The following is a 23,872-nucleotide window of genomic DNA, read 5'->3' as shown; positions in this document are numbered from 1 at the left end:
AGTAAATTTGTATACTGATTTATGCAAATTAAATGCAATTATTACATTTCCAATATTTTTAAACTTGATTCAACATTTAAATAATCATGTTAATCAKCCATAATTTAAGTAGTCAAACAAAAATGTCATTCAGAATTCAAGTCAATCAATTTACAGTGTAATTTCAAATATCTAATCAGTTATCAAAAATAAAATAATCCACAATCAATTCTTTGAAAATATTCAAGCAGAGGGAGAGAAAATATAAAGAYACTCCGCAATATAAACGGAGCTACATTCTTACCAAACKTCATTGCCGGTTTAGCGTCAATACAAAAAGAGTCAAAACACGCACAAAATAAAACTGATGCTCCAAACAACAATTGAGTTCTGAATTAGCAGCGCCAGCAATTCTGGTAAAAGCAACRCATCATTGAGCAATTAACAGGTAGTTTTAGACATGAACAGGAATGCATAAATTTGAACAGCACAGGTCGTAGCCAGAACRGAGTCAAAGGAGGAAGTAAAGCTGTGAGCTTTAMAGAAGTTGGAGAGTTTGGGGGAACACAGGAAGTGGGCCCGCAAAAATAAAAGTCATCCGACTAAACGTGGGTTACATCCGCATTTCATATTTGGTCCATATTTGGCATTGTTGCTTGTTCAAAGGTTTTATAGTTGCTGATAGAAACTTAAAAGCACTATTTTAGTCAAGCAGTACCAACTGCTTTGGCAAACTATTATGCTTTAAGTCAAACTTTATATGATATTGATGTCTCCAATAATGTTGCATAGTTGCAACTTTCTCAGAGACATTTATCTAATTATTTGAGTGTCTTTGGGCCTGCATGCAGCCTAATCCTGGTAGGATTATAGAAAATACAGAACACAACATCAGACAATTACCCTGCCAATCATGACTGCAAATAACCACCTGACTACAGCAGTAAACATACCTGCGACCTTTTAAGTGAATACAACGATTATGCAAAATAAAGTTGGACAGATATAGGAGCACTGAATGACAAACTTCTTCAGACAATTTTCCCACTTCAAGCAAATTCCTCTTCAAACTAAGTAGAACCAATAGCAGTCAAGTCTCACTTGACATCATGTAAGCCATTACTAGAAAGTCTGCTTTGGTGCTTCCTGATTGTAATTTCATAGTAAAGCACCCCCAGCTATGTAAATAAGTGGTGAGCGAGGTATCTGGGGGACAGAAAAGGGGGAGGAGAGAGTTAGAGACGAATGAGAGGAGGAGAGGAAAGGTAGTACTCCGAGCCCCGTAGGTGGAGAAAGCCTCTGTAAGCAGTGGGGTAATCACTGAACCAGGCCAAAACTTTAATTAGTTCTAGGAAGGAGGGGGGAAGRAAAAAAGAAAAAAATCAATGCAGTTTACAGCTTCCTCTCACTCCTCTCTTGCTCTTCCYATTTCACCAATTTCCAACTCACACACATAAGCCCTAACCTCTCCATCTCTCTCGTCTGAGCCCTTTGCTCCAGTTACCTCTCTCGGCCTTGATTCATCTGCCTCTTATGCTGCCACCGTCTCCTTCATGTGCTCGGTCGCTGTCCTTAACCCTCATCCATCTCATGAAAACTGCATAATGGAATTAGGCTCCGATAGCAGCTTCTGACTCATGCATAGTGAGAGAAGGATACATCGGAAATGACCCAAAATCTGTGATTCTCGCACATTAAGCAGAATATCTCGCTCAGGGAGGAGACATTAGATGAATACCATTAAGATGGAGTAAGAAAAAAAAGAAAAGGAAATGGGGATGCGCTTTCTTAAATTACCTTTTTTTTGTGTGTGCTTGTGTGATGTTCAGTGCAAAAAAAATGTGTGTCTTTGCATTTTGCTCACCTCAACTGAATCAATGTGAGTACGTCTGCTTCACTTTGAAAAGCCTTCTCTACACCGGAGTAAACAAGATGAATTAAACAAGGGGGGCCGACGGTATACACTGTCTGATGTCGAATCTGTGCAGCACCACAGTACAGCTTCCCACATATTAAATTCAAGTGCATCAATGTTTAATCCCTCGTGTGCAAACATACAGAACAAGCAAACCTGAACTCAACGTGCACATGTTCAGATAAGGTAAAGCAGGAACTGGGCAAAAAAAATGCATAAAAACACACATATAGCAAGACACACACACACACACACCCACACGGTTGTTCAGAGTGTGGAACAAGCCTGTTGAGTGGCAGTTAGCACCTATTCGGCAGCCATGGCAACCGGCTCCACCGCGATAGATAGCGCAGCCAAGTGGGTCAGAGTCTGCGAGTGCGATAACCTTGTAAAGATCACCTTCGAGGCAAAATGCACGACACAAACGCACTCCACGCTTTCTCAGCGGGTAAATTTTTTTTTCTTCTTCTTTCAGAGAGCTGGATCTTTGTTCACCCAGATGGGTAAGTGTCCCAGCTACCGTTTGCCTGCAATTTTTCAGGAAAGGAAGAGACCGCTGAAAAACAGAGCTGTTATCTGGCCACTCAGCTGATGAACTAAACTGAAATGGACGTCTGATGCCGTTTCAAAGCTCCTTCAATTCAATGAAGTCCAGTTGGTATTCAGCTTACTTTCAGGTCGCTGCGGGGGGGGGCCGCTAACTGCCGAGGAGATAATTAATGAAAGCTTCGCGACGACTGAATCAATTTTTCTTAATGTCACAGCGTTTTGTTTGCCAAAATCTTTTCAGTCTGCTCTGGGTCGCCTTATTGTTTGTCGTTTTACTTTGAATTCTTCTTCGCTGGTGTGATGAGTTGACAGCTACACAACAACTAAAGCCCACCTCATTTTCACTCAGAAGAAGGAAGAAAAAAAAAACTTTGGCAATTAGTCAGCGGACGAATCGGATCTTTGCCTCGTCCAAGAACGGGTGGTTTTATTGTGTCACGTAGTCACAAAGCTGTTTGTATACTAAAGCCTCCATCCGACTAAGCCCTTTTATTCCTGTGACTCTCAGTGGGGGACTGCAACATAAATCAATAATGCACTCTTTCAAAATGAAAATAAAAACAGGCAGTGACCAAGCTCCGAGTCCCCCGTGATGCTAAAGCTCTCTGAGTGCCCGGCCAGTCAAATCAAATGTCCGCTAAGTTCCTCCACTACTGGGAAGCTTTTCAAGCATGAATATTTATCAAACTGGTTTGCCCTTAAAACCCTCCGAGGTTCAGCATGAGTAATAAATAGAAAGGCTGCATCATGAGCTGCCTTCTGAACTCTGACAACAGGCACAGCTTCATGACCGGGCTGCCAAAATGAGCCGAGGTGTAAAGTGATAAATTTGATTAATTGGCGTCACTGTGATTGAGAACCACGGCTTTCTAAATGTGCATTTTTTTTTAATACGGCATTTGAAATATTGCATTTATTTACATTTAAATCCAACCACTGTTATTGAGTGAAAACAAATCTTGCACAGAAGGCCAGGTGGGATTATCAACAGTACTTCTGTTTGCTAAAATGAGAGAATATTTTAAGAAACTCATTTATTGCTTTATTCAAATTCTGATCTTTATATATAATACGCTTACTCTGCAATTTAGGAGAATTCATCAGATGATGATATCACGGCTTTGCAAGCTTGAGATAGTTTAATTCACAACATGTGAGTTAAACTGGAGGCCCAACTGTGAAACACTCTTCTTCCACCATGCAGGCATCAGTCCATGACGCAGGTTCAATTCCCGTTTCTGGGACATTAACTGCATGTCCTCCTCTTCTTTCCCTTCCCTACTAATGACTAACTAATACTAATAATACCAAAAAACATTAAAACAAAGTCTGGTTTTATACCTTGGTTCAATAAGAGAGCGTCATTATTCACAGCACAACTACTGACATTCCTTCAAAGTAAGATAAAAAGATGGATTACAGTTTGCAAATGCACACAGGAACATCTTATCTGATGAAATTATAATTGATCATCAATGCAATTGGAGAAAAATGTGGGATTCTTGCGCCCTAAGAACGCCAGCACATCTATGTGGTTCGGAGGTGGCCGAATCATACTGTGTGGGAGTTTTGCTACAGGGGGGAACAGAGCACTTCACCAAAGAGATGGCATCATGGGGGAAGGACATTAAATGCAAATATATGAACAACATCTCAAGACTTCAGCTGGGAAGTTAAAGTCAAGGCCCAAATGTGGTTTACAAATAGACAATGACCCTGAGCATATCTTAAAATTAACAACAAGGTAGCTAAAGGCCCAAAAAGGACGTGGGTCCCAGTCACAAGTCAAATTAAAAAAATTATGTGGGAGCAAGATGGCCGACAAACTAGACTCCAGTTACACCAGTTCTAGAATAAATGCTGAGAAGCTTATAGAATGAAAGCTATGCAGTTGAAAAGATATTTTTTACCAAATACTAAAGATAGAGACGTAAACCACAAGCAATACACAACAATCTTTCTCAAATGATTCTTGCATTTAGGAAACTGGTCTATTTAGGCATCTGGTCTCAAAAATGATGCACCACTATTTCATACAAACTCATTAAACCACCACAGCTATGTGTTTTTAGTAGAACTCAGATGGAGGCAGCTGCACTTTCTTACATTCTTATCTTCCTATTTTTATGCAAAAGTCCCTGGATTGTTGCCACAAGAAGTAACTGTGGATAACCTAAAAAAAGATCAACAGGTTGCAAAAGGTTGCATCAATTCATATCCTTTACACACAATCTCATCACAGCACATTTTAGATGATATTTCATTCACCTTAGTTACTCTTCTTTAGCTTGATTATATTATCATAGTATTCAGTCCAGCTCTGGAAATGAGTGTCCAACTGCAAACAATCATATCCGGCCAAACGAGGAATCTGCCAACTCTACTGGAGTCACTTTGCTCACACAAAGCTAAACAAGGCAAAGACGCTTGCAAGGTCTCAACCGATGCACTCACACCCATCTAAATATGAACACAGCTGTGCAGTCAAAGTCACATAATACAATTTAGTAGAACAAGAGGCGGTGTGTAACTCACATTCAGCCTTGGCGCAGACCAAGCTGGCAGACGGGTAGCTGAATGAGCGCAAGATGGAGCCTATGGCCAGGCTCAGATCCTCGTTGCTGGGGTACAGAGTAACCGAGGCAAAGCGCAGGTAAGGCAGGCGGGGAGTTTCCTCTGGACCAATTTTTACATGAGGGATCTGGAGGAAGAATAATATTGACAGGGAATGATAACGCATAAGAAAGGCCAGGGGGGGAAAAAGTGATTTATGATTTATTCTGCAGAAACATGCAAGGTAAGGAAAAATATATAGAAAGAAGAAAAAGGTATGGAGAATAAAACAGTTTGAGGAAACGGAAGATAACTGGTGGAAGAACAATTTATTAAAAAGTAAATAAAAAAGAGAGAAACTGAACATGAAGATGCAGTTATGCCAATACCTACAACTAGGACTGAAAAACAAGACTTATGTTGGTACATATTTGCGCAGGTGACACACCTCTTTCTCCCCACATATGTGACTGACAGTAGAGCCGGAGGCGGGGCTGGAGGCTGGACCGATCACAGAGACGACGCCTTTGGGTAGAATCTGGCACACTGAACAGGGGAAAAAGGGAATAAAGTTGGATTTACAAGAACACATCTTGGCTCTGTGCTTTTTAGGACGGCTGCATCCAGCAGCAGCTGAAAAGTGTGAGCATCTCAGTTTCAGATTAATCATTTATTCTACTGAAGCAGCAAAAGATGTTTCAGTCTAATCGAGTTAACTTTATTAGAAATATTCCAAGGGCAAGAAGAGGATAACCAATCAGTTGTAGGGCATTAATGTGAAGACAGTAATTTTCATTGCTTTAATCATTTTTTAATCTTACTCTTGTTGCTGATTTACATTGTAAAGTGGCCATTACTGTGAGATTGCAGATACTGAAACTGTTGCAGATTAAAATCCATAGCAGATTCACATGTCAAAAGTGTAAAGATACATCCACTAACTCCCTCAATGAATAACATACTGTTAAAAAACATAAAATAAAAAAAGGAGGAAAATTAAGTTTCTTTAAAATTAAACATAATTTCTATTCATCAGATTTACCAAGAGAAACTGTCTGAGTGATGCTTTGAAACTGAGTAAGATTGACAAAACAAGTTTTACTCTAGGTTTAAATAGATATGTTCAGATAAAAGGTGCTCAATAAACTAACCAAGCAATGTGCTGCCCTAAACTTTCATCACCAAGAACCTTCAGGTTCCCTTGAGCTGTTTTCCTTTTCACTTAGGAGTAAAGTTACTGTTTATTCTTTTCTTGCCATTCTTGAGCTGCTGCTTCAGACTGAAAATGTAAAAAAAAAAAAAAAACTATGACATCCACAGCAACCAGTAGACGTCCTTTAAAACTTCTAAATGAATTCATTCATAGCTGTACAGGTAGGTGTGACTGTTAAGGACTGCAAACATAATTCAACTTTTTATTTCCTTCGGTTTCAATGAGCCAAGCAGCTCAACCACACGGACCAGCAGGAGCTCCAGAACACAGTGAAAATAAACCAATAAAGCATTAAAGGTATTATGCATTTTCCAGGCACATAGTGTCACTTTCTAGCACAATCAAGTAACTGTTACCTTCATTTATTATGAAAACGGTGTATCACCCAAAATAAATTTGAGTTCACCGTTTGAAGCCTGAAAATTGGCTTCTGTTTCTTTAAGAAGCTCCTGCTCTTTCCGACACGCTGCTTCAGCACGCCATCGCAACAATGTTTCTCCATTAAGCCGTTTACAATCATTTCTAGAAGCATTGCACTGAGAAGTACTTTGTATAAAAAGTTCAGCAGGTAAACAGTTCCACCCGGTGTTTACTAATTGCTGCTGCCGCTAGTCTGGAGGAGCTGAGAGTGGCTGATATGGAGCAGCATGTTTTTTTTATGACTTATCACATGAACAAACTTATTCACATGTGATTTTCATTACATTTCTCATTTAATGGAAACACAGCAATTGCAAAATTGTGGGGGGGGGGCRCGAGGGGGGGGGTTACATTAGCACAAAACTGACAAAGTTTTGCACATGTTTGTAACAGAGACGCAGCTAGTGATTCATAGATGAGGGATGTCTATTTTCATTATTTGTGAATATAAACGCTGAAAATCACCCTAAGTTAAGTGGTTTGAAACCTCACACTGCTGGTCTCCTTCCAGTTTATTTTCACTCTCCTCAGATCCCAAAATACAGCAGMTTGTAATTCAGAAAAAAATATTAGTGTTAAAAACAGAGCACACAAACTACTAAGGATTCTGTGATGATTCAAATAAACTGAAAATATTTTTCCAATCTGCTCCTTTTCTCCACAAATGTCCAACCTGAACATTTAGGCTAAAATAAAAACTAAAATTCCAGCATCAGGCAGATAGGTATCCCCTACATACATATGCTTATTGCATGTTTTATGTGTAACTGTACCACTGTGACCTTGCTGGACAAATTGACTAGCTCCATATTTATCTAAAGATGCTATTTTTAAAGTGTAAACGAGGATTTATGGAAACACAGAAGCTAAATGCATGGGTTTATGACAGAATGGAACATTACAAGGAGGTTTGGAGGTTATTTCAGGTCTGTATTTCACAGAAATGAGTTTGATGACGGTCTAAATCTAGGAGAAGATGAGGCACTGGGGGGCAGGACCTGCTGAAAGACAATGAAACCTAAAGTGCTGGTGGCAGTCATTCACTTACTGCTCTTCGACTCAGAAGGGAGGAAAAACATGAGTTGCACATACTGGGATTTATTGATGATGAGCTTAATGCTCCTTCGATTGATTTTCTTGTTTTTCAGTTTGTATGTCTCACCAGCAGATTAAATTATTAAACATCGCCTAAAGTAAACTGACTAGAAAATCAGAGCTGGGATTTGTTCCAGAGAGATTTAAAACACTTTCGGTCTTACTTCTATAACTGAGAAAGAGTTTTGACTTGATCAGAATCACAGCTTGGTGAAATAACTTACAAAGCTACGTGAATTTTCAATAACTTTACGGATAAGATGCACTGACTTGCAGAAATATTCACACTCCTTGAAGTTTTTGAAGTTTTGTCATTACTACAAACTATAACACATTTCATTTGGATTTTAAAGCATAGACCAACATAAAGGAGGGCATATTAGTGAAGAAAAGGCAAAATGGCACCTGGTTTTCATAATTACCTGTAACAAAATGTAAATTGTAGTGTGTATTTGTAGTCAACATCCTCAGTAAATGTGTAATAACTTTTTCTGCAATTATATCATCCGACTTTCATTATACGTAAAAAGAGGTGTACAAAGAGGAAACTTCAGCATTCATTTTCGAGTCACTCCAAGGCAAGCATTTGGACTAAGGCCTGGACTTTGACTTCCACATAAATCTGCTTTGATAATTATTGCTTTTACGTGATACATGATATTTCATCCTCTGAATTGATGATGTTTTGGAAGCATCCAGTATTTTAAAAATAATTAAAACACAAAACAATGCATGTCTAATCAGGCCACCTTTTAGTGTGTCCATTTTTACTGATGAGATCTTCACTGTTCACACCAGATAATTACCCACAGAGGAGTCGGGTCACTTAACCGTCTGATTTGGCTATTCAAGAAGCTGCTTTTTTTTTTTCTCCAGTTGTTATTGCAGCTCATCCCAATTAGTCCTCAGTATCAGCAACTGTGAGTGTCAATGTGTACATGTGAGTATCTACTAAGTGCTTGTGAGTGCACAGGCTCCCTTTGTGGACATGCACGTGCATATCTGCAGAAAGATGAGCGCGTGTGTGTGCGTCCGTGCGTGTGTGTGTGTGTGTGTGTGTGTGTGTGCGTGCGTGGATGTGTGTTGCAGTCATCTGTAGCTGTAAGATGATGAGCTCCCTGATCCAGAGACTAGAAAATGCTGTGAGCAAATCAGCCTTTCAGAGTTTCTTCCTGCTCGTTGGTCAAGGACACACAGAGACGCACATGGCTGTATCTTAAGCAGGGCACATTATGAGCTGAACCCTTCTAAACATTGCTCTAGCAGCTTGAAGCGAGGTCGACGACCTATCAGAAAAGGAGCAGAGAGGCGGTGGTTCAGTTCTGCAGTATTTCCACAGCCTCTGCTGACAACTAAAGATTCTGCTCAGTGAGTTTTCATGAAGTGTTACGGTCCTGTTTTATGTTACTGCTGATCCGTTTTACTGTTTGATGATGTGTTTATTATTACGGCCCGCATGGTACACACTTCCAGCTGTTACTGGAGGGCACAGGTCTCCTGTTTTTAATGAGGCAGTCTTAGTGGCCCATTACTGGTCTCCAGTGACATGTAAACTAATAAGCAAAAGCCCCTTCTGGCTTCAAATCCCACAAAAGTGGTTGTGTGGTTGTGTTTTCTGCACATAAAAGGGTTGCTTTTCACACACACACACACACACACAAAAAAATTCTAATTATTCTTTTAAAGAGTTTAATCTTTTGGAAAGAAATGGTGCTATTTAACATACTTTTCTTTTGTCTGCAAGTCACTGGTATTATTAAATATAAATACGACTTATATAACACACTGAGATCCGTACCGGTCATTTTCTTTGTGCTAATGAGGCGCTGGGCTCTAAAGACTCGAATGTTTTCCTCTGGATTTTATCATTCTGTTGTAAGTCTGAGAATGAAAGTTGATCTAGAAGTCGTTTTTGAAGGGAAACATTTTCACTCACTGGTGTCAGTGGTGTCATACTGGGAGTCTTTTTGCAGCTCGTATATGTCCACCTCCACTCGGGCTTGCACTGAACCCTCTATCACGCTGTTGATGTTCTCCCTGGCCAGGGCCAGCGCCAGCCGCTCCCCGCGCCCACACACAGACTGGTCATCCAGAATGGCAGCTAGAGAATTGGAGAGAGAAAGACAGAAAGAAACGGAGAGTCAGGGACACCAGGGGAAGAAACACGGAGTGTAACGGTAAAGGGAATGTCAGGACAGAAACAAACAAATGAATCATAACAAGGAATAGAATATTTTCACAGCATAACAAGGTTGCTTCTTAATAGATCCCCACTTCCAGCCGCTAAAGGACTAGAGGGATTTTTGTATGCTGCTTTTAGGACATGAAAAGAAATCCAAAGAAAAAGAAACAACCTCATTTACTGCCTTCCAAATAGTCTTTTCTGAGGACACTTTATTCAGTGTCTTGAAAAGCATTTAATCTTTCAAGATTTTGCCATTGCAGCAACAAATTTCACCACAGTCTCAGGGTACATAGACTGAAACAAAGCAGAGACAAATGTTGAGTTTGAACAAATAAAGCTCTAAAAAAACGTGGTGTATATTTGCATTCAACCTTCTTTATTCTGATACCCTAAAATCTAGTGCAGCCAACTGTTTTCACGATCACATCATTTGTAATCAGAAGTAAACTGTGCATGATTTCAGAAAAACATGAGAACTTCTGTTTGTATTTTGCCACAAGCCATGTAATGGAGATAAATGTCCTCTGATTAGATGATTGGCCTGCATTCAAAATGCTATTTGTTCCAGAATATTACTAATGGACCTCTTCTTCTGCATGTGGTGAGAAATGAGAGGACAAGCTAATCATGCTGCGGGGAAGGTTTTATTTTTCAGCTAAGAGTTGACAGGGAGATGGAGAAGGGAGTAACAATAAGGTGACAAAGCATTTTAATTAAAAAAAAGAAAGTATTTTGAATAGAAGAATGGATTAAGCAAATTACCAGCCTATCCTGGAAGAACACCTGTCAGTTGTTCAAAAACTTTGAACAACTAAGACGTTCATTTTCCAACAGGATGACCATTCCAAACATCCAGCAGTGGTTTGTGTTAAAGCATATTCATGTTTTAGAATGACCTAGTCAAAGTCCAGACCCAAATCAAAATGAGCATATGTGGCAAGACTTAAAATTGTATGTTTAAAAATGTTTTCCATCTAGTCTGACTGAGCTTCAGCTGTTTTGCAGAGATTTATGGGCAAGAATGTCTGTGAAACCTTCTGAAAATGATTCCTGGCTGTAGCTGGCGGGTCTATAACATATTAACAGAGGGGAATAGAATACAAACATATACTTTTGAAATTTTTATTCATAAAAGGTTGAAGTTTGCCACATGTGCTTATGTTTTAAGAACTAATTATTAGTATTCAGATTCTTTCCTTCGTTCTTTTGATAACATTTTATGATGTGTTGCATGTTTAGTTGTTTTCCGTTTTTGCAGTGAAGTTAACCAGCTTGTGTGTAGCATCACAACAGACTATTCTCTGCTTCCTTTACTTCCTTGTTACTGGTCTCTGCAGCCGTTGTCCTACATGAGGTGTGTAACTCTTAGGGCTTCATTGATCTCCATTAAGTCCTTCGAACACCGGTCACTTTCTTTTTACGCATGGGCTTCATTCAGTCAAGCCCCGGAGACGGGGGGAAAAAAAGCAAAAACGTGTGAGCCGAGCAATATTTGCCATTCACAGAGGATTAGACAGTAAAGCCAGCTTCACACCAGCAGCATGGTGTGTGGGTTGTCTGTGCGTAATGTCATGATTTTCATTTTGGCTCCTCTGTTCAGAGATTACAGCACACACCGCAGCAGCATGTCGGCGTACAACACTCCTTAGGTTTGTTTAGTCATTGTCAGATTTTTGTGATTCTCTTTTATTCCTTCTGTGTTTTGCTCACCCAGTGGTTTGATCATTGTTCATAAAGAATCCCTTGGTTTTCTCAGTCTTGCTCATTAGTTTCACACACTTCAGGCATGTAACACAGCAGACTAATTGCCATGTTTTTATTTTTATTTTACCTGAACAATGAAACGAGTTGTTTTCAGTGCTAGTTTGCTTTAGCTAAAGGCGCTGTCCTCCCTGTCAATGCAGCTGCAGATGAGGATCCCCAACGCATTTCAAAAACTCTGAAAGCCTTTTTTTAGAATCACTTCTATAATAAAAGCACTTCACATTTCCAAAGAAAATTGCATCAGCCTGATAAATATGCTGCAATTTTCAGACAAAATGAACAGCAGTAGTGTAAATTCTGCTGAATAATCAGACAAAAGGCATTTCCGACATCGTGAAACTTGATTTGCTCAGACACAGTGGAAAACATTTCGGTGCTAATTGTTATAGGAGAATTATGAAGCCAGAACATTAACACAGAAGTGCTATTTATCTATTTAATGATGTAATCTTTCAGATTGCTCCAAGCAGCTGTTCATGAGCCAAATTAGCCTACTTCCACTGTGCATGACTGTCCATTAATGTGTGAGCTGCAGTTCAAATTAGTGCAGTGTTCAGACCAAAGTTATGAGTCTGACCTTGTCGGGTTTCTACTGCAAAATCTTACACACAGAATACTTGTTTAAACATGAAATGAGCACATTCAGCTGCTGTCAGATGAATGGAAAGTGGAGTTTAGATTGAAGACATTTGCAGCTTTGATAAATAGAGATGTACCAATCAGAGATTAGTTTGACTAATGTCTGATTTTGTTAAGCACTACTGATTTTGGATGGCATTTTTTTGAAAATAAGATAATTTTATTACCATCAACTCCAAGTTACAGAGTCGATTCTTTCTGGATCATTTCTAAAAATTAAAGAAGATATTTACTACTGTCTCAACCTTCATGTCTGAAAAGACAGCATCGGTCTGGTGCTGGATTGTTAAATCAATTATTGTAACTCTAAATGAACTTAAAGGAGCCTCATTTTCCAAATCAGTCAATCATTATTTAGAATAGAGATGAGATCGCATGATATGTGAGAGAGAAGTCAGAGTTACACCGCTCTGCAGAAAAACAAAGGCACTGTTAACACCACTGACATTTTCAGCTGCCTTGAGCATGTAGAGGTCGAGCTTAACTGAGATTTCTGAGGCCAGGAAACATTTCTGGATTCATGACACAAAATTAAACTGTAAAAGAACAAAATTAAGCAAAATTGCTTCAGAGCTTCTTGTTATTTGTGGAAACATTTTCCTTTGTTTAAAAGTAGCAGATTAAACAAAAAGGTGACATGAAGACTTGAAAAATGTTTTAAAATAGCTTCTTTTGGGCTTCTGTTTAAAACCCCACTAATATGTAAAATAGTTAACAGAGTCTTATTCCCTCAGTATGAACTTCCACACTGAGGGAAATTGTTTTATCAGGTAAAACCTTCAGAGCTTGGGTAACATTTATACAGATTTCAATGGGCCAATCACTGAGCAGAGTGATTCCAGAGTCAAATCTGACTATTTTGGTCATCAGGAAATGTTTGGTCCATTTGTGGTGAGAACAATCTTTTTTCATAAATTATTTGTCTGCAGCTGAACTCAGATCAAAGAGCTGATTTTCACAGGATTTGACCAGCTAAAATATGCATCTGTTGTCTATTATAACACAACCAACTTTTACATTTATATCACCTTGCAGTTGATTTGTTCAATCTAGACAAAGGGCAGGTTGTACATATGCACATATAAATGCAACTGTTTTAAAAAATAATAACCTTTTTTAGGAACACCTTTTCCATTTTATAAGTTGCCAGAGTTAAAGTTAGTTTCCTTCCCCAACCTTTTCTGTGCACTGCCATGCAGCTGTCTGAAAGAATGTTGCTACATATTTCCCAGCTTACAAGAAAAACAAATTCAGTATTTAGCTAATGGTTATTCTATAAATTTTCCAGACTCCATGTTAAATTTAAAATCATAAAATATGATTTATAAAAAAAACATTTTAGCTGTAATAACCAGTGTTTTGCTGTTTCAACAGCAGTAGCAGAAAAAACAACTTTTGTTTCTCTTCTTTAAATGAAGGTTATTTGATCCTGATTAGTTTTATTTTTACCGTGAAATCGTGGTATTTCCACTAAAGAATATCGACCTGTTTGTTTAAGATCCTCACCCACTCCAAGGTGAAACAACTGATTTGTGAATGAATGAAACAAATAGATGTAAAGTTTGTTCAGAAGCCTTTCGACCTGCGTAGCGTCTACTCACCCATGCGGACAGAGGAGAGCAGAGGGGCCTGACTGAGGGAGAGTGGTGGCATCGTGACTAGCAGGAAGGAGAGGAAGCGTATTGACAGCAGCAGTGCTGGCAGAGCCGGCATCTTCTACTGCTCCTCATGGAGAACGGTCTGCTGGGTGCCTGTACCAACACCTGTGGGATTGAAGAGCGTGTTAGTCGACACAAAGTCCCACTCTTCCTTTAAATTGTCATCATACAGCTTATCTCCACTTTGCACTGTCATATTCCGAGGTAGTGGGAGCACCTGCGCTTTCACAACCCATACAATGCACTTTCAAAGTCAGTTATGAAGATGTTTCTTGTCATATCGCACCAGCAGCCTGGTTCCCGTGCATACAGCTTGTCTAATAATAAAATACAGAACACAACTGTATTCACGTCTCCTGTGGAAAGTCGGTTGTTTAGACGTGACAGGATTCAGCCTACCAGAGGATCTCCGAAGGCTTTTCAAACAAAACATCACAACACACACACACACACACACACGTTCTGCGTATTCACTCACATTTGTGCATACGCAACACAAACAAACATGAAAACAGATCGACATACACGATAAGCAAGTACTAGAAACAGAATAATAAGTGTAAATACAAGAGCTCTGAGGATAGATGGCTGTACAGTACACAACACTCAACCGTATCCACCAACATGGCTACTATACCCTAACCTCGAGCTGCCAACTTCAAAACGACACACAAACACGCAAAGAAGAGCACAAAGGGAGTTCAGAGGATATCCAGTGGTGCTAAGCAACAGTCTCCAGGAATGACAAATCCTTGCTCTGACTGACAACATGACAAGGTTGTGTTGAAGAGTTGGAGAGAAGAGACAGACGAAGACAGAGGAAATTGAGGGAGGGGTGTTTCTGAGCTTTAGCTGACAGACTCTTGAAAGGCTGCGTTCAGGACCTCTACTTAACCCGTGTTGTTGTAAACAGCAGTCAGCTGCTGACCCTGATGAGAGGATGTACCTTCACTCTCAGATAAATCAAACACACAGAAAATGTGGCTTCATGTTGACCTTTTGGATCCAACATCCCTCCACCATCCATCCTTGAGCTTGATGGCCACTTTCACTAGAAAATCCTTCATCTGTCATCTATCTAATCTTTGTTTGTCTACCCAAAAGGGGGCACAACAAATATTAAGATGGTGCACTGATAAAATGAGACAAAAATGTAACTGTGTAACCAAGATGAAAGATGTTTTGTGACATCATTATGGGTACATGATGGTGAAAGTCCTCATAGAAGTCCAGACCTAAATCCATTGGAGAATCTATGGCAAGACTTGAAATGTACTGTTCAAAGAGTCTCTCTCTATCCATACTGTGTTAGCTTGAAAGGCAGCTGTTATGTACTTTTCAGGCGCATAGTGCCATTTTATGGCAGTCAAGTAGCTATTTTACCTTCAGATGTTATGCAAATGCTGTACATATGAATAACTTGACAGGAAATTTGACATTGCAGTATAGCCGTATCAGACATCTTGAAACTCCGTCTCTCCAAGAACCTCCTACACTTTCCAGCACAGCCTTCAGTACATCAACACAACAATGCTTCTCCATGTTGCCCATTGATGTTGGTTACAATCATTCTAAGGAGTGACTTTTGTATGATAAGCTCAGCAGACTCGCAGTTCCACCAGGTGTTTGCTAATTGCTGCTGCCGCTAGTCTGGAGGAGCTGAGTGGAGGGAGTGCAGGAAAAGTGATGCGCTGTGGGTCGAGGAACTCGGCTGGCTGGGGACTGAAATTCCTAGGTGTAGCTTTGTGGAAATAAGCGGTGCTYTGTGAGAGCAAGCATTAAGGTACCTCCCAATGACTGCCATGGAAACTTTAAGGATTTTGTAGACWTCCAGGAATGAGTAAAAGCAACACTCTGAGTATGCTCTTGATGAGGGAGTTGCATAACAACATAATATGAACCTCAAAAAAGTCCAATTTGCATAATAACCCAACTTTAAATGATTATACAAAGAAGATATGGCAACAATGTCCCCTTTTAAGTAATTCTTGCGAATGATTCCAAAACACTTGAAGTTGTAATTACATCTAATCCTCTAATTGTTTTCAGCTACTTTCATTTTRTTYATCTCATCCTCAACTTTCTAAACTTTTGTATGTCACCATTGTTTTAGAGAATGGTGGAAATATATCAGTATGCTCTGTTCAGATAAGATCAAAACTAAAACTTCTGGTTTAAATAATATTAAATAAAAAAAACAATTAATTAAAAGCATAATATGTGGCCTAGTCAGATTTCAGGTTTAAATTTAACTGAGAATCTGGTSCAACCTTTGAACAATGATGCTCACTTACAGTATTTGTGGAACCTGACAGAGTCTGAGCTGTTTTCAGTTTCTGGACATGAACATCAAAGCCCAGATGTGTCGAAGTCATTTTCATTTCAGGCCACATGAAGATCATGAATGTCATTAAAGAGCCAGTTGTGGCAACTACTTATTAATAAACAGCTTTCTTTCAGTATATTGTTTTTATGGGAATAGTGCCAAATTACATCAACGTAAAACGGTGTTAATTTGATTTGACTGACAAAACATTTAAACACACAAAAGTTTAAAGTTTTATTCATGTTGAGATTAGCGGGCMACATAAATATCTATGGTCGGCCAGATTTGGCCCGTGGGCCTTCAGTTTGACACGCGTCTCAGCTCCAAAGATTTGTAGCTATTTTCAAGGCAAAATATCCAACCTTCAATAGCAGCTGCTTCTTTCACTTTTAAAGATTCACATCATCTCCAACTCTTGCTGAACAGCGATGCTTAAACTCCACAGAAATCTATCGTTCGACTCCATCTTCTGCACCTCTGACGGGTCTCTCAAACGGTGACCAAAATGTGCACGTTTGTAATACTAATGAACACACCATCCAGTGCAGATGGCCATTCTCTCATTACGGCTTCCACGGCTCAGAGCGAACCRAGGCAGGGCTTATGTGGAGCCATCTGTATCTGTGACACAACATAGGATAGCAGGCGCACAGTGGGAGTCATTTGCGCTTTTATTGTAATCCATACATCTTTTTCATTTAACTCCAACGTGTTACTGTAAAGCCGCCAATAAAGGCAAATGAAAATCTTGTCGCCACATACGCAAAGCTGTCATCTCATTTGTGTTTGTTTATTATGGTTATGCAGTGGCTGCTTATTCAGACCGCACCACAAGATAACTGCTGTCACTTTGAAGACTCTTGCTGAAGTATTCTGTTTGCTTCCCATACCAGTGGTTTCTTTCTCAATTTGCTCCCCAACAAAGTGTGTGTGTRTGTGTGTGTGTGTGTGTGTGTGTGTGCRCGTGTCTTTGTTGTGCTCATACCTGGGTGTTTATTGCTGGGCATGCACGAGCCTGTGCTTGCCCACTGAGTGTGTGTGTGTGTGATGGGTTATTGATCGAGCGCCAGCTGAAGTGGTGGGCCCTCAGGTGCAGTCAATCAAAACAATGGGGAGCCTATCATGGGAGCACTGCATTTCGCAGGAGCCATCTGATTGGCTATTACCAGGAGGCAGATTGCCATGATGACGAATAAGATCCAAACTAAGGCTATGGCTTCATCAGCGACGGGATGGAATTGGTGCTATTTCATTGTTATTGAGAGGTATTGACAGCATTAGACAGAGAGGATTAGAGTATCTTTACTCCCAGGAGAGAAAGACAACGGGTGGAAGGTGGAAGGAGATAGAAACCTGTGAAAGAAGTCAGTAGGGGGAAAAAAAAAGACGAAGCAGAGGGAATGGGGTTGCGCCGATGAGGGAATAAAAGAACAAAATTGAATATAGAGAGAAGAGATTGGAAAGTGTCTGCAGAAAGAGACGCAGAGCCACAAAGAGACAGCAGTGGTGAAAAAGTACATTTACCCAGGGACTGAGAGAGGGGGAAATTTAAAGCACTTTCACTTCAGTTCGGTGCTTTTAATTACATGTCAATAAACAGCATTTTCGCCACAATTCAAAAGAAATTAGACATTTAATTCAGCTGCAAAAATCACACATCTTTTTAATTTATTTTCTATATTTCCCTGTGTTAGTTTCAAGTAATTAAAACAGCAGATTCTGTCTGCATCGTTCCGAACGTTATTTTCATTTCAAGCAACCGAAAGTCAGATTCTACCTCATCACTGCTCTTTGAAGCACAAATCGATTTACCTCCTTTTGCAAATAAAAGAGAGAAACACGATTGAAATCTAGGAAGCTCAAGAACTGAAGGTTTAAGAGCAAAAACAAAACCCATTGCATCGGGGAACAGAAGGAGGTGATCTGATCTTATGAGTCATGTTTTGTTTTACATCATGTGGAAGGCTGCGCTCGTGTTTACCTGGGAAAAAAAGAAAACGGGAGCGCAGTGCATCGTAGGAAGGAGGCAAGCCTGTGGAAGTAGTAACGTCTGAACATTTTTCTGCAGAGAGGTCTTATGCCTCGACGTTCATGGGGAATTTTACTCTGGCATTAACTTGAGAAAGTACACATACGCCTGAAACCACAAATAAATATCTACATTTTTATTCAACCTCCCTGGGCCAATACTTTCCAAACCAACTTTTGCTAAAAAGTAAAAAAAAGAAAAAAAGCAATAAGTCTTTTGGGGTTTGTCTCTACCAGCTTTGAATATCAGGATAATTGTTTTCCCCACTATTTTCTTTGTAAATAGCTCAAGCCCAGTCATTAGACAGAGAACAGCAACAAACCCAAGCCCAGCACAGACTTGGATTTGGGTCCAGACTTTGACTGGGTTGTTCAAACACATGAATATGATTTGATCAACACTGCTGCGTCGTAACTCTGCCTCTGTGTTTTGGATGCTTTCACAGAGTCTGACATCTTTTGGAGTTTCCAACACATTTTCTTCAAGCATTGTCTAGTATTTAGCCCCAACAAACTTTCATGTCTCTTCTAAAGAAAACCACCCTGAACTATACAGCCATCACCACTGTACTTCCAGGTGGATGTTTTTGTGATGTACAGTTCTCTAAAATGTGTGCAAAAAAGATTTAACGTTGACCTCCTGCGAAGAGAGAATCCTCTTCCTCGTGTGTGACTTGTAGTTATCCTGTCAACAGATTACTTCTGAGCCGTCTCCTTTCCATAGTAAATAAATAGTTGTGCTGTGATCTTACCATTTAAAGATGATGGATTGAACAGTGCTGCTTTAGACATTAAAAGCTTGAGATATTGTTTTATAGCCAAACCCTGCTTTCAACATCTCCATAAATTCAGCCCCTCAGCGTTCTCTTTAACAACGTAAATCCATGCAGTGCCATTACTTAAATGTTCTGCAACACTTTTAAAAGTTGTAAAGTACGCTGCTGTCGAAGTGAAGAGAGGGAGGCTACTACAGCATTAGACAGGTGGCTTTAATGTTGTGGCTAGCATTGTGATGGTTGACACTCCACCAGCATATTACTGTTGTTATTACAGTTATTATCACAATTTTCTGAGGTCACCGGGTGTTCCTGCTTTTATTAGCAATTTGGTGTGGATTAACCAGGATGAAGCTTTTTTCCTCAACAATCTGAGGCCGAGCGGTCACGGCAGGGGCCGGAGAGCCAGGATCACCGATTTTAATTGTTTAACAAAACTGGAAAAGCTACATAAAACATGTCCACATGCAAAAAAAGAAAAAAAAGAAAAGAAAATCCAAAGCAAAGTTAGTCTTAGAATTGATTATTGTCTTAGGAATGTTTTACCAGGTTCCTATGGATCCCCCTTTGATAGATCTGGCCATGAAATTCTAGGCAATTCTGAGCACTTCTTCCATCACTGCAGATGAGCGAAAGAAAATAAGGAGCTGAAAAGTCCCAGAATGAGGTGGGGGAATTGAGAGAGCCAGATAGAGTCGAAACGAAGTCGAGCACAAATGGTGAGACACTATTGCCGTGTTCAATTTGCTAGGACTGTGTATCTGGCTGGCATACAAGCGCTGTTGTGGCGGCGGTACACGGCTGAGTCCCTGTCGCTGTCGGGTGTCAGTCTGCGGGGAGCTGGAGCAGCAAGAGGCCCGACCAGACTTGTCTGAGCTGCACAGAAGAAGAAAAAACTGGTTCCTAGCCTCCCCCGTTTTCTTTCATTCTGCACCCTGCTGCATGTCACCCTATGCACTGGCACCACGGAGACACACAGAGAAGCTTAACACATAAATATTCTGATGTGCCCGGCCGTGTGTGTGTGTGGGTGCCTGCACATTTGTGTGCAGAACAGAGTGTATGAAAAGGGACATTCAGGCACTGTAGCTGTTTGGTGTGTGCATTCATCTTGAAGCATATTTGTGTGTTTACTGATTTGCCTGTGTGCGTGTGTGTGTGTGTATGTGTGTATGTGTGTGTGTGCGTACTCGAGAGTTGGCAGCTTGCTCCGTGTCTGTTGTGTCTATTATGAAAAAGAAAGCCGTAAAATCTGAAATCTTAATTACCTAAAGGGGAGCGTGTGGGGAGGAAGGGGTGGGTGGCTGGTTCATGATGTTGGGAGGGTTACATTGGAGGCAGGAAAAGGAAGGAATGCCATCTCCCCAATGACCCCCAGGGCAGACGGAGAGAGGATGAAGAGAGACGGAGGCAGAGGAAGTGGGATGAGCCGGGGAGGAGCAGAAAATAAAACTCAGATGGAGAAAAGAAGCTTCAGGCTATATAAGGGGAAAAAAAAAAATCTTTTTGTTTTCCGCCCCTCCTCCCTTATTGTATGAAACAAAGAAATCTAACAGTTATCATAATGGAAGGATGAATCATTTCTATAATTGAATTTGTAAGTGGAACAGCTTCAGTGGCTTTGGGTTTCAGGAGACTGTATGGAGCGACCATCGGGGGAACACAAGCGTTATTTTGCTCATTCTCACAATTAACCGGCCCTGCTGAGTACAGAGCGGCACTGCAGCAGAAAGCACGGCCGCCGTCCCTGAATGAGTCTGGTTAAGTCATTTTGGAGCATTTGTTAGCCTTCCCCAGACAGTATTGATGAGCTGGGAGGTCGGCCCGAGTGTGTAAGTATGTTTGTGCTCATGCAGTGGAAAAATTCAACTCTCCCCCTCCTTTGACTCCTGACATTTGGCTACTTGAGAGGATTAAGCTTTTGCTGCTTTGTGTCTGCTTCTAATATCAAAAGAGCCGCAAATATTTTCGCTCATTTTGACTCAGCATTTTGAGTCTGCAGTCATTTGGGTTCCTTTATTCCCTTTTCTCATCGTCTCTGACTTACTTTCCTGCTCCAACCCTATTGCTTTCTGTGTTTTCCACCTTATCTGCATGTTCCGTTTTATTCTTCAGCTGTTCAGTTTGATACAGGCATCTTAGAAAGTCAAGACTTTATGGTGAAGCCTTGCATTTTTGAGAAATATCGGAACCTGTAAGCAGGTACCCAAATTTTTAATTTCTGCTCTCGACATTTCTGACCTTACCAGAAAATGTTTGAGAAAGGTCTATTTCATTTTAGGCTTCATAAAGTGACTATCCGAAATATTCAGACTTTCCTTAATGTATGTACAGAGGACTTTATGAGATGAGGTGCGAAAATCTGTCAACATTTTTTCTCAATACATCTCTGAAAATATACTGCTCAAAAAAATAAAGGGAACACTTAAGTGTTCCCTTTATTTTTTTGAGCAGTGTATTTTTGGTTTATAGACAAAATTGAAAGACATTTGGTTTAATATTGAACGTTTTTTATTGATCTCCAGAATTGATCTCAGAAGTTTGAGTTTTCTAAATGTAGACTTGTTTTAGTCAAGAAAGGGTCCCACAAAGAAAATCTTGACTTATGCCTTTCTAGTTAAGCATCTGGCAAGATTACCATATGTGCATACAATTTATAATATCTGGCTTTAACAACACATTATTGGGTTTTTGTGTTATTTAATGTACAGTCATCTTTCTTATCCAAATTAAACAGTTTTCTTTATCTGCCTCTACAACATTTTGCAAGCAGGTGTGTCCTCTCTCTGTAAATCTGTTTGGATAATTTTAATTCTTGCTGCATAACTGACATTTATCACATGGCAACAAAGCTGAACTTTAACTCTGATGATATCGCAGACATGTCTTGGTGTCAGGAAACAAACGGCCGAGCCGGACCGGTTTTAGCGACTTAAAATGCATGTTCTCATTTACATATTTACGCATATTTTTAACATTATTCCCAGTTTCTTTTGCCCACAAATAGAAACATACAGAGTATATTCTATACATTGATGTTCCACAGCTTTAGAAATGGAAAAAACATGAAATTATATCACAATGTTACGTCAAATGAAGCAGTCACTGAGTTTTGGTTTAAAGTTTCTCACATTTTTGCAGACTATTTTGCAGATATTTTAAATATTAAGTCAGAGTTTTAATTTTTAGACCAGTTTATATTTGTTGGATCTAAAACTAGACAAAATATATTACTTGAAATCATCACTATGAATAAACATTTTAGTTTTCCCAGTTTGAACAAAGTCTATAGGCATCAGTTCTATCGCTCTGAGTGTAAATCAGCTCAAAGCCTTTAGAGAAATCATTTCCAGTATCATAATCTTTCCATCAACTCTGTCCTGATGAAGAAAAGCATCCCACCAGCATGATGCTGCCACCACCATGTTTAATAATAAAGATAATGTGGGCATCACACAGTGTTCATTCTCTTGGATTTTGATTTGAGACAATGTTTTCACTTCAGATAAACACAACAGTTTAAAATTATCCCAATGTAAAGAAAAGGACAATAAATAAATAAAACATAAAATGTTTAAATAAAACAAAAGTGCCAGAAAATTGTCTGGATCCTCCAAATATCCTTAAAATAAAGAAAACACTGAATAAAATGCGACTACCATGAAGGGAGACGGGAACAGATCATATTTAATACAAACACAATTAAACAAACCTGCTTCAATATTTGCTTTTTATACTGAGAAAATAAAAACCCAGATAAAAGAAAAAGACACAGTTTAATACAAGTTTTAAAAAAAATCTTTATTTCGGATAATATTATTACAGGCAATTGAAGAGATATATTTTAATAACCTCTAATGTGTCTAATGATATTGCTCAGGAGCTTCAGCAATATCTAAAGAAATGTTAAAAACTCTGCTTAGTGATGACTAAAAGCATAATTTTAAGATTTCAGACATTTATTTCAAAATTATTATTTTTCTTTCTCCTAACAAGCTCATGCAGAGCCAGAGCAATCACTATGATTTTATTCTCCATTAGCCATGGATTCCCACTGGACTTCAAGCCTCCAGCGAAACTTCGGCAAAAAGGAGACTGTGACGCTACCAGGCAGGTGGTCATAATGTAATGCCTGATCAGTGGAAAACCTCAAATACTAATACCTCAATTTATATTTTCCTTGTGGTTAATTTGGCAAAACAAAAAAAGAGGACAGTGCAAATGAGAATGAATAGGAATAACTGTGAAGAGCAAATCTAATATTGTGACAGCTTTGCTTTCTGCAAATGATTAATTAACATTCTTAGATTCATAATTAAGCAAACAAGCCCAAAACAGCAATATTTGCTTGCTTGAGCTACTCAAATATAATTTTCCTCAGAGGGAAAATGCTACGAAGACAAATGGAAAGATGTCACCTTGGTGGCTGAAAATGGCATCAAGTTTCTGTTTTTTTTTTGTTTTTTTTTATCACTTTGTTTCCTGAACAATTTCTTGATGATTAGTCTTCCCTCCAGACTAATCAAGAATCAAGAAGCTCTCTGTATGTTTTCTCAGTTCCTCTGACTTGTCCTCGCTCAGCAGGGCTGCATTCACTTTGAAGTCTCACTCTCACCTCCTTCCTCCCTCTCCGCTTTGTCTCCTCTTCTTCAGCCTCTATCCGTTCTGACTTTACTTCAGGAACACTGTATAGCCCTGTCTCTTCGCTGACCTCTCTCTTCTCTCTCAGGATCTTCGCTCTCAGCGCTCTCTTCAATCTCGACAACCCACTT

At 39.6% G+C, this 23,872-nt stretch overlaps 1 protein-coding gene across 1 annotated transcript in view; it reads right to left on the bottom strand.

Annotated features, from left to right (window-relative positions):
- grik5 (glutamate receptor, ionotropic, kainate 5) overlaps positions 1-23,872 on the bottom strand; it is a 132,440-nt gene that overhangs the window by 41,361 nt on the left and 67,207 nt on the right. The window contains exons 4-7 of the mRNA XM_017309326.1: positions 13,914-14,075; positions 9,661-9,825; positions 5,445-5,542; positions 4,979-5,144 (exon numbers count right to left, since the gene is read on the bottom strand). Coding sequence (XP_017164815.1) covers positions 4,979-5,144; positions 5,445-5,542; positions 9,661-9,825; positions 13,914-14,025 — 541 coding nt within the window. The 5' untranslated portion in view covers positions 14,026-14,075. The remainder of the gene's footprint in view (positions 1-4,978; positions 5,145-5,444; positions 5,543-9,660; positions 9,826-13,913; positions 14,076-23,872) is intronic.

The sequence above is a fragment of the Poecilia reticulata genome, linkage group LG16 (genome assembly GCF_000633615.1).
Source record: "Poecilia reticulata strain Guanapo linkage group LG16, Guppy_female_1.0+MT, whole genome shotgun sequence".
In the NCBI taxonomy this organism is placed as follows: Eukaryota; Metazoa; Chordata; class Actinopteri; order Cyprinodontiformes; family Poeciliidae; genus Poecilia; species Poecilia reticulata.
This window is presented reverse-complemented; position numbering and strand designations above follow the sequence as displayed.